At 54.5% G+C, this 11132-nt stretch overlaps 2 protein-coding genes across 5 annotated transcripts in view; one reads left to right on the top strand and one right to left on the bottom strand.

The window, feature by feature from the left end:
* Nucleotides 1-5974, top strand: part of C16H19orf81 (chromosome 16 C19orf81 homolog) — a 7571-nt gene extending 1597 nt beyond the window's left edge. Inside the window, exons 2-5 of the mRNA XM_031019036.2 lie at nt 3265-3337; nt 3447-3567; nt 4855-4994; nt 5779-5974. Coding sequence (XP_030874896.2) covers nt 3265-3337; nt 3447-3567; nt 4855-4994; nt 5779-5974 — 530 coding nt within the window. The remainder of the gene's footprint in view (nt 1-3264; nt 3338-3446; nt 3568-4854; nt 4995-5778) is intronic.
* A 622-nt stretch (nt 5975-6596) lies between these two features.
* SHANK1 (SH3 and multiple ankyrin repeat domains 1) overlaps nt 6597-11132 on the bottom strand; it is a 45806-nt gene continuing 41270 nt past the window's right edge. For all 4 annotated transcript variants that reach the window (XM_081807598.1, XM_081807601.1, XM_081807600.1 and 1 more), the window contains one exon: nt 6597-9527. In XM_081807598.1, coding sequence (XP_081663724.1) covers nt 8813-9527 — 715 coding nt within the window. In that variant the 3' untranslated portion in view covers nt 6597-8812. The remainder of the gene's footprint in view (nt 9528-11132) is intronic.

The following is an 11132-nucleotide window of genomic DNA, read 5'->3' on the forward strand; positions in this document are numbered from 1 at the left end:
TTTTTTTTTTTTTTAAGTAGGCTCCACGCCCAGCGTGGAGCCCAATGTGGGGCTTGAACTCACGACCCTGAGATCAAGACCTGAGCTGAGATCAAGAGTTAGACGCTCAACTGACTGAGCCATCCAGGCACCCCACCCCCTGCCGCCATTTCTTTATTTGGCAAGCTCCTCCTTATTCTCTGGGTCTCACTGTGGACATTACCTCCTCCAAGGAGCCTTTCCTGATTGCCCCTAGGCTAGGCTTCGCCTTCACCTCGTGACATGTCCACTGTAGCTTCTATTGCCCTTTACAGTGACTGCTTCCCCCATCAGACCGGGAGCTCTTGGAGGGCAGGGCAGTTGGTCTAGACAAGAGTGGGGTGAGAGGCAGCAGACTAGGGAGATTGAGAGCACAGAGTCTGGATCCAGATGCCTAGATTTTCATCCTAATTCTATCACATAAGGCTGCGTGACCTTGGGCAAGTCACATAATCTCTCTATGCTTCTGTTGCATCATTTGTTAAACTGCACTATTTCGGAAAGTTGTTGTGAGGATGCAATGGAAAACACCTTTGAAAGTGATTGGCTTTTTATTTTGTTTTATTTTTAAAGTAAGCTCTAAGCCCAGTGTGAGGCTTGAACTCACAACCCCGAGATCAAGAATTGCTTGCAACTGTCAGCCAGGCACCCCAAGGGCTTGGCTTTTAAAAAGGGATTGTAAACATACAGTTATTAGTATTGTTACGTGGGCAGGTTTGAGGAGGTTATTGTGTTGGAAGGATGTAGGGGAAGCCAGCATAGCTGGAAGAAATGATCAGAGAAGTCAACAGGGGCAACCACACACAGGGCAGGTGCTTCTCAAAGGGGACCTTGTTAAAATGCAGATTCTGATCCCGTAGGTCTGGGGTGGACCCCGAAATGCTGTGACTCTTTCTTTTTTTGTTTCAATTTATTGTCCAATTTGCATACATAAAACAAAGAGATCTTAAATATATTTCAGTCGGTTTTGACAAATGCCTAGATTCATCTCACTCAAACACTGTGAAGCATAGAATATTCCTATTATACCAGTTCCCTCACATCGAAATGCTGTGTTTCAAATAAGGTACTGCTCCCCAGATCACACACTGAGGAGCGAGTCCCCACCTCAGGGAGGACTGGGTCCTGAAGGCAAGAGGAAGCCACTGGTGGTTTGCAAACATGGGGCGCTATGATGGAACGATCACCCCAGCTGCCCCGTGGAAACAGATGGGAGGTGGGAGGACGGGGACAAGAGCAGGGGACTTACTATGGTACAAGCTGAGTCAAAGACCGCCAGGAGCTTAGCTGTGACATAGCTGTGTGCCGGAGACAGCCTGTATCTGCTCACAAGAGCCGACTGTTAAATTTTGCAAGCTGGTTGTTAAAACTGTGGGGAGCATGAAATTGGTCATGGTGGGAGTACTGACAGTATGAAAACTGGCAAATGTTACAATCTGTGTGTGTGTGTGTGTGTGTGCGTGTGTGTGTGTAAGAGAGAGAGACAGACAGAGTGATATTAATTAAACATTTACCAGCACACCGCTGAGTTTATTGACTTGTACTCAGGGAGTCCGTAACACATGGCATGTCTTAGTCGGAGGGTGTTAGGGAGCACTTATTATTATGGGAGCTGCTGGGTTAGGTGACTTTGGGAGGATTCAGGGAAGCAGGCTTTGCTCTGGATCGCATGCTGGCAGGAAGGGGAGGCAAGTCTATGACGCAGGAGGGATGAATGGAGCGAACGTTGTGGGTGGGGAAGAAGCAGCATCAGCTCTGAACCAAGGGGAGGATGTTTGGTCATTTTGTGGTTTGGATGGTGTTCGTGTTGTATGGTGTTGAGACATGACTCCACTCTTTTTTTTTTTTAAGATTTTATTTATTTATTCATGAGAGACAGAGAGAGACAGAGAGAGAGAGGCAGAGGGAGAAGCAGGCTCCCAAGGATTAGGGAGCCCGATGCGGGACTCGATCCCAGGACCCTGAGATCATGACCTGATTCGAAGGCAGACGCTTAACCATCTGAGCCACCCAGGCACCCAATCCACTCTTATTTTTATCTTGGTCTGTGATGGTCACGGGGTGGCCTTGGCTGATGTGGGTGTTCTGTGAAATTGTTTATGTCCGACATAAAGAGCCCTGGCTGTCAATGGCTGCTTTCCTCTTTGTTCATCTGCTGTAACAAAGAGACACCCGCAAACACAATGGCATGAAGAAGAGAGTGTATTGCTCTCATGTGACAGGAGGCAGGTGGTCTGGATTGGTGGGACATCTCAGCCCCATGAGATGACTCAGGGACCCGGATTCCCTCCATATTGTTGCTCTAGCAAGGCTGAAGCTGGCTTGTTGCTACATCCACATCCCAGTACAAGGGAGGGGGCAACAAGTCAAAGACAAGCCATCTTCTTTTTTTTTTTTTTTAAAGATTTTATTTATTTATTTGAGAGAGAGAATGAGAGAGAGAGAGAGAGAGCTTGAGAGGGGGAGGGTCAGAGGGAGAAGCAGGCTCCTCGCTGAGCAGGGAGCCCGATGCGGGACTCGATCCCGGGACTCCAGGATCATGACCTGAGCCGAAGGCAGTCGCTTAACCAACTGAGCCACCCAGGCGCCCCAAGCCATCTTCTTTTAAACAAATGACTCCAAAGTTGCACCCTTCACTCCCCTAACACTGTTGGTGAGAACTCGGTCACACGGTCACACACAGCTGCAAGGGATGTTATCTCTAGCCCGGCGGCATGCTGTGTGCTGGATCAGACTCTAAGATTGTAGAGGAGGGGGAAAATGGATTATGTGGGATAACTAGCAGTTGGCCGTGAGACCCGTTAGTCGGAGGAGTTGCCTAGAACACCTCAGATTTGGCAGCTTTTATCAGCCTAGTTGCAATCAGGAGGTTGGTTCTGAGAGTGTTGGGAAAACCACACACTGGATTCAAAGGCTGCTGCCCGGCTGGGGTGACTGGAATAGGAAGCAAAGCGAGGCAAGTCCCTTCCTCTTCCTCCGGCCTTGCAACCTCTCTCTAGCGCCCCCTTCAGGCAGGGCCTAACAGGAACCCAGCTGTAGGAACAGAACCCGGGTTGGTAGGGTCCCCTGCCCTGGGATCACAGAGTGGGTGCAGAAGGGAGTTGTTCGGAGCTGAGAGGCAATAGCTTAGTGACTGGTATAAGAGCTATTCGGGAGTGGCATGGACAACACTTCAGGATGCCCATTTAGGCCGAATAATGTCTGAGGAGTGCTCAGGGCAGCTGACACTGAGTTCTTCATCCCCAGGAGCCCTCCTTGTGGACCTAGAGACCCCAGAGGAGATACAAGCCCGGAGCCCAGGCAGGCCTGTCAGATCCTCGTGAGTAGCCCCTGGCCCCATGACTTCTGATTTCAGCTCCCCCCTTCCCCGAGTGCGATGATGGCGACCCCTGACCTTGGAGTGCCCTGCCCGCTCGCTCTCTCTCCAGGAAGCAGTACCTACGTCAGGTCATTGCAGAATATGAGGCGCTGGACCGAGAGCTCCCGTGCATCCGGAAGTTCCCCACACCACCCGCTGCCCAGCCTCTCTGTCTGTGCATGGAGACCTCAGTGAGTGGCCCTCCTGCGCCTGCCCCTGTGACCTCGGACCCCAAGCTTCTGCACAATTTGGGTGGGAGGCTAGAAAGGGAACCGGCTCAGAAATGAGGTTTACATCTAGGCTCTGCGGCTTACCAGCCGTGGGCTTGGCACCAGGTTCTAGGTTGCTAAAAATTGATTATGAATTTGTCAAAGGACCAATCGTCACTTTGATCACTGCTGGTCCCAGAGAGGCAGAGAGAGGGGGAGAAAGAGGGGTAGAGAAGGGCAGAGATTGAACGGTAGAGAGCAGGGAGACTGAGGACACAGGGAGTCCTGTTAATTCATCTACCATGAAATTCTGTAAAGTTTGCAAATATAGCAAAGACTCAGGATAAAGCCCGTTTTGGGCAGATTCTGTGAACTGGTCATTCAGTGTACAAATCCGTTGGTAATGTTTACCATCAGTCAGAGGTGGTATCTACTAGGTTCTCGCTAGTAAATTAAAAGCGCCTTAATGGGATGCTTCCATGTGCCAGGTACATGGAAGGCCTCAGAGGTACTCCTCAGCTGATCTGAGTGACTTTAGCCCAACACAGAGATTGTTGTCCTTGTTACGGGAACCAATTCCCAGCGCATCCCTCCTCTTCTTTGTGGCTCTGAACAGGGGACCCCCCTCCTCCCCCCGCCACACACATCCACAGCTTGCCTTCCTGGAGGTGACCAATTTCATGATTTCATCCTAGTTCATCAGCAATTTTATATGTTATGACCATGGTATGTCACCTTCCACATGGTAATCTCATGCTGAAAATGTGGTTAGTGGTCAATGTTTCTGAATGACAAGAAGTCACAACCCCTATGATCCTTATTATTATTATTATTTACAACTGAACATTCCTTAAAATGCTAACAGGAACATAAAAGGAAAAGTGTGCAACTTTAAGCCTTGCGGGATCTTCAAGAGCTGCTCAAAGCCTGCCATCCAGTGCAGGTTGCTGGAAAAGTTTTTGGTAGCTTGGTAAAATTGGCCAAATTGGTGAATCATGTAAGCCAACTGTTCATTGGCAAATCGGCTTGGTGAGAAGTGATTTTTTGGAGAATGACCTAGAATGACAGGTAGATGCTTTTCTACCTCAGAGACACCTGTTTTCCCCGCTTTGACTAGAGCGATAGGATCCTGAGATGGAGTGTGAACTTGCCTCTCAAATGCCACCTGGGATTCTGGCCGGTCCTGCAAGTGGGTCTAAGGTGGGGACTTGGGAACCTGGACTGAACCTTAGTGTCACATGCTGAGGCTCGCTCTCTTGACTCCTCCAGCCAGAGGAGGACCTTACCCACCTGGAGGTGCTGGAGGCTCTGGAGGCCGAGTTACCCGGAGCCATGGAGAGCGGGCGCGTGAGCAGCATCCGCTTTGAAAATATGAATGTCATCTGTGGGACTGCGGGGCGCCGGGACAGGTGAGACTGGGGCGGGGTCGGGGCCACTAGGTAACGAGAGGCGGGGCCAGGAGCGGCGGAGGTGAGGGGTGTGGCCTAGTGAGCGCGGTGGGGGGGGCGGAGCCGGAGCCAAGGCGCTGAGTGGGCGGGGCCGGGAAAGGAAAGCTGTGTGGTTTGGAGAGGGACCTGGTTGGTGCAAGGGCCGGACCACCCGGCTGAGAGCGAAGTGAAGTGAACCGGGAAGGGGCTCCAGCCGAGAGTGAGCGCGGTGAGGGGGCAGGGCCAGGTGAGATCAGAGAGAAGGCGGGATCTGGAGTGAGGAAATAGGCTTTGAGTGACCTGGACAGATAAAACCGAGGTGTGGGGGGTCGGAGCCTGGACCCAGCACATTGAGGGGGTGGGACCAGGAGAGATCTGGAGGGCCAGCGGCCTGGAGTGTGTAGTTGGGGGCAAGGCCGGGAGAAACCTAAATCAGGGGACAGGCCTGAGAGACACACTGAAGGGCCCAGCCCTGGAGCGGCGGTTTGAAGAGATGGAGCCTCGACAGACCACAATTAGGGGACAGGACCAGGCTGAGAGAAAACCTAGAATCACCCGCGTAAGGATCGAAGTACGGGTTGACCTCAGCGAGAGGGCAGGACTGCAGAGGGGTTTAGGGACAGAGCGACTAGTTGAGCAACCGGAGTGGGTAAACGAACATGGACCAGGCAGGGACCCTCCGACAGTCAAAGGAGGGGCTGGGACCACCAGCGATTCCCGTCGGTCTCCGCCCCGTCCCTGTCCTCTTGGCCCCGCCCCCTCACAGGTGGCTCATCACGGTCACGGACTTCCAGACTCGCTCGCGTCTGCTGCGCTCCGGCATCCGCCTCCGCGGGAACGCACACCCGCTGGTGCGCCACGACGAGCTGCTGCTGGCCGATTACCGCCTGCACCTGCGCCGCTCCCTTGTCCGGCGGCGCATGCTCGAGGCCCTGGGGGCGGAGCCGACCGACCAAGACTAACACTTAGGGGGCGGGGCCCGGCTGCGCCTGTACACCGCCCAGCTGGCTCGGGCGACCCACCCGGAACCCCCGAGGGAAGGGGGCGTTGCCTCCCCAGGAAGGAGGCGGGGCCGGCTCGAGGGGGTGGATACTGTGAGTTTAATTATAAAGAATGACCTGGTACAAAAGCCATTTCTCTCTGCAAAATCTTGGTGGGGAGTCAGGGGGAGGGAGGTGATGGGGGGTAGGGATGAACCCCCACAATATAATCCCGCCTCCCTCATCTCCCCCCAGTCCCTGCAAATGGACGCCTGGGTCCCAATCCCTTGAAAGATGAACTGAGGCTCGCGAGAGGGAAGACCCGGGCGCCGGGGCTTTCAACCCATGCCAATCCCTGTCTCAGCGAGAACCAGACGTCTTCATCCGCCCCCCTCCTCTTTTCTCCTCCCACCCCCCTTGGAAGACAATTCTCGGGCTTTTATTTCAGGTTTTTTTTTTTTTTTCTGGATTTTTTTTTTTATGTGTTCTAGGGTTTTGTTTTTTTTTTGTATTTTCTTTTGTTATTGTTCCTCTTTTTGCTTTATCCTCTCCGCCCCGCGCTGCCCCCATCCAGTCCCTTCCCCCTCCCACCCCGACCTCTCCTCCCCCCCCACCCCCTACACCCTCCCCAACCCCGCGGCACCCATCCAGAATGAACAAGCCCTTGATAGACGGGCGCCGCGCAGGCCCCCTGCGGACGGGGGGCATCCGACAAGGGGGAGGGGGCGGGTAGGGGCCCAGCGCGACCTCTGCCCCCCTCCTTGCCACGCCTCCCCCCTCCCACGACCCTCCCACAAGGTTCCCCGCAGATCCCTGACGTGGTGAGGGGAGAGGGCTGCAAGCACCCTCCCCCCTATGGACGGAGCGCCCCCCCCCGGGGGTAGGGGGCAGCAGAGGGGGAATGGGCTTGGGGAAAGGAGGGGGAGCTCCCTTCTTTGGCAGCTGAACATGGGGGGGACCTGAGGGCGATGCCCTCCCCCCTTTACCCACAGTAGGAGAGGGGGCTTCCCAGGGGAAGGGGTGGCTTAAAATTCCCAAGCCCCAGGAATAAAGGGAGGGGGGAAGCGTGCAGGAAGGAACAGCCATGCTGGAGGGAGAAGGTGTTTCTTGGAGAGAAGGAAAGGTTAGGGGTGGGGGTGGGGGAATCTTCGTGCAAAATGGATGGAGAGATGGTCCAGGAAGAGCTAGGAAGAGCGAGAGGAGGGGGGATGTGGGTCACAGACTGGAGCAGGGAGAAGAGGAAGCGTGGAGGCATGGTGAGCAAGAGGGGAGTGTGCATAGGGTCTTCTCTCGACAGGAGAAAGGAGTGTCCAAGAGGTGAGAAAACAGGCAGGGTAAGAATGTCTGCAAGACCTGTTCCTCCACAGGCACAAAAAATAAGGATGCTAGGAAAAGAAACGACAGTATAGCCCAAGAGTGTGTTAGGAGACAAGTGTGCAAAAGGAGAGAGACAGTCGAGTTCCCCCCAGGGAGATGGAAACAGTCACTGAGGAGCCAACAAGAACAAGGAGAAATTCAAGAATGAGTGTGCAGCAAAGCCATGGTGTGCAGGAACATTGTTAGAGAAGGAACATGGCTTCAAGAGCAGCGGAAGTGCTGGGGAGGACGTGTGTGCAAGAGTTGAGTGTGCAAGAAAGTTCACAGAAGAGTTGAGAATGAAGCAGGACACAAATTTGGAAAAGAAGGGTGCACAGGAGTGGGGGCCTGGCAAAGAGGAAGGGAGCGAGCATTTGAGAGAGAAGCAGTTCCTGGGAGGCAGGTGTACAAGATGCGGGATAAGAAGTGATAGCGTGAGGAGGGGAGGGGCAGGGAAGGACGTGGGAGTGTCACTGTGAGAGGGAGAGGTGGGGAGAGTCAGAACGTGGGGGTTCGAGAACAAGAAGGGGAGATGCTTAAAGACGATGGGCACAAGCGTGTCAGGAGCAGTGCATGGGATAGCAAGTGTGCAAGAGCTGAATAAAGGCAGGTGTGTTCCACAGAATAAGTATGTGTGCACAGAGTTTGTGAGTGGGTAGGGAAAAGGGTGTCCCAAGTGTGTCTGCAGCAAGGGTTTAGAGATTTTCAGGAGTGAGGTGTGTAAGAGAGGGTACCAAGGGAAGAGTACACAGGCGAGAGTTTGAGACAGTAAGGGTACGGAACGTGGGAGAAGAGATGCAATGTGTGCTAGGGAAACAGGGCGTGTCTGAGCGCTGAGAGGGCCTCACGAGCCAGAAGCGAAGGCGGAGTGTGCAAGACAGCGAGAGGGCAAATTTGTGCAAAATTGTAGCCCGGGGAGAGGAGAGGCAAGCAGGCGTGCAAAGGAGCGTGCAAGAGGCCGGGGCGGGGGGTGGGGGCGGTGGCTGCTGTGTGTGCTAGGGAGAGGGGAAGGTGCATAGGGAGAGCCCAGGGGCCTGGAGAGGGGGGGAAGGGTTGTTAGAGGGGTGGCAGGTGGTGGAATCTGAGGGCACCCCCTTCCCCTGCGGCCGGGGACAACCCCCATCCAATCAGGCTCAGGGCTGACCCTCTATGGCTCTGTCTGTTTCCCCCTCCCCAGAACCGACCCTTCCCTCCTTCTCCATCCCCCTCTGTGATCTCCTCCATCACCTCCCCCCTGTTCCCTGCTTCACACACAGTCTTGTGTCAGCTGCCCCCTCCTGTGAGGTGCAAATGTCTGGCCAGGATCAGGCCACCTGGTGACCTCCGGCCTTGGGAGAGGAGGGCAGGGCACAGTTCTAGCAGAGTCCCTGGCCCAGGGGGAGAGAATGACGGTCAGGGGTCAGAGGTCAAGAGGCCAGTAGGCTCAAGGGTTCTGTGGACGGGCTGGTCCGTCCAGGCCAGCCATCACCTCTCCAGGAAAAATTTGAGAGCCCGGTCGATGTTCATGCGGTGGCCCACCCTGGTCACACCCAGATCGACGTAATCCTCCTTGGTCAGGGCGGGCAGATGGGAGCCATCAATCTCGTGGTCCAGGAACTGTGCTCGGTGCTCAGCCAAGCCCAGCCACTCCAGCCAATCAGCCACGTCGAACTTGGTCCAGAACCCCAGAGGTTTAGCGCCGAAGGGCTTGTCCGGGGGCAGCGAAAGCAGGCGGGTTGGTGAGAGGGAGCGGGAGGCCCCTGACAAGGCTCCACCAAGCCCCCCGGAAATCCCGGGGTGTGGTGGCACAAAGACAGGGGCGAAAGGGTCAGCTGAGCCTCCTGCCCCTCCAGTTGGGGAGCTGCGGATGTCAAAGAGGCCCGGATACAGGGGTCCAGAAGGCAGGATGGGCAGGGACGAGGGCCTGGGCGCAGGGCTGACCTTGTGCTCTGAGGCGGGCAGCAGTGAGGGGCTGGGGGCCCGGCGGAGCAGAGGCGGCCGCATCTCGAACTCCACACCCTGGAGGTGGCGGGTAGACGTGGAGGAGGAGGCTGAGGGTGAGGTGGCCCCTGGAGCTGCAGCTGCTGAAGGGGGGACCCCGCTTCCTGTGGGGAGTGGTGGCAGAGGTGGTTTGGGCCAGTTCTGAAACAGGCTGCTGACGGGTTTGGAGAGGAGCGAGGACTGGGAGTCTTCAGAGAGTCTGGAAGGTGACAAAGGGGCAGGGGTGGAGGAAGGGGGTTTGGAGGGCAATGGTGGGGTGAGAAAGAGGCAGAGGTCGAGACGTAGGGAGAGAAGAGAGACAGGAGCAGGGGTAGAGAGGTGGAGAAGAAAGATGGGAAGAGATAGAAGGAGCAAGGGGGTAAGACAGATGTCAGGACAGAAATGAAGGGAGAGAAGAACGAGAGGACAGGGAGAGGGTGACAGTCAAGAGAGATGAAAGAAAAAGAGACATTAAGTGATAATAATAATAATCGCCACCACTTACTGATGCTCACGTGTGCCAGGCATTGTTCTAAGTGCTTTACATATCGCATCTCAGTGTATTCCCCATGACAGCCCTGATGCAGGTTACTATTATTATCAGCAGCACAGAGAGGTTAAGTAACTTGCCTAAGGACACACAGCCAGGAAGTGGCAGAGCCCAGTTATATGGCACCAAAGTCTGAGCTCTTAACCACTACTCTATACTGCCTATCGGGTTATGGCCAGTCACAGCAGAGTGGAAGACAGGGAGACGGTGAAAGAGGAACAAAAAGAGGGTGAGCGTTCAGGGGAGAGAGATGGAAGGGGACAGGGGACAGAGAGAGAGAGAGAGAGAGGGAGAGAGATGAGGAGAGGGAGATGAAAGAGAGAAGAAACAAGGGGAGAAAAAGGTTCCCCTCATCCCTTTAGCGCCCTTCAGAACAGTCCTGCCTCAGGGCCTTTGAACTGGCTGTTCCCTTGGCCTAGCTCACTTCCCCCAGGTAGCCACGGGATCTGCTCTCTCCCTTCCTCCGGTTTCTGCTCATCTTGCTGGTTATTTGAGAGGCCATCTCTAACCATCCCCCATCCCTGCCTCATTAGACTATGAGCTCCGTGAGGGCAGGGCTTTGCTTGTCCTGTCCCCCATGGGGTCCCTGTCACCTAGAAGGGCACCCAGAGCACAGCAGGTGGTAAATCAATAGCTGGTGCACCTGTCGCCTACATTAAGCATCCTCTCCTTCACCCAGAATACTTAAAAATAATCAGACGGTCGCCTTAAGATCTCAAAGGCCCGATGAAACCACATTCAAATAATATCACCGTAAGGCCATCAGACCCTCAGAGTTAGAGTGAACTCTGCAGAAGGACAAGGGCAGGGGGATTAAGAAACCTCTCCTCACTCTCTCCGTGTGCCTGAATCAGGAATGTGACTCTACTTTCCCTAAGACTAGAAGGGCTTGAACGAGCTCGAACTCTGTGGCGATCCTGGCTAAGCTAGCTGCTTTAGGAAACTTCTCCACTATCCCATATTTTCCCATCCATACTTCCTGGGCTTTGGTAAGAGGCCCCTCCTCTCCCCCAACTTGTGCTACAACAATGGCCCATATTTAATCCTCTCAAAAACCCTTTAGGTGGGTCTAACGCTGTCCCCCTTCTACAGAGAGGTGGATTCCTCTGCCTAAGGTCACCCAGTTAGAAGTCCAGGGCTGAGACCCAAAGCCCAAGAAGCCCGGCTCCAGACCCACACTCCAAACCACTGCGCCCTAAAGCATCTTAATCTTGAGCCACACCGGGTTCAAGGGACTCACAGATTTCAGGGACTGTCAGAACTGACAGCCCACCA

The sequence above is a fragment of the Leptonychotes weddellii genome, chromosome 16 (assembly GCF_054177405.1).
Source record: "Leptonychotes weddellii isolate Sample4059 chromosome 16, ASM5417740v2, whole genome shotgun sequence".
Lineage (NCBI taxonomy): Eukaryota > Metazoa > Chordata > Mammalia > Carnivora > Phocidae > Leptonychotes > Leptonychotes weddellii.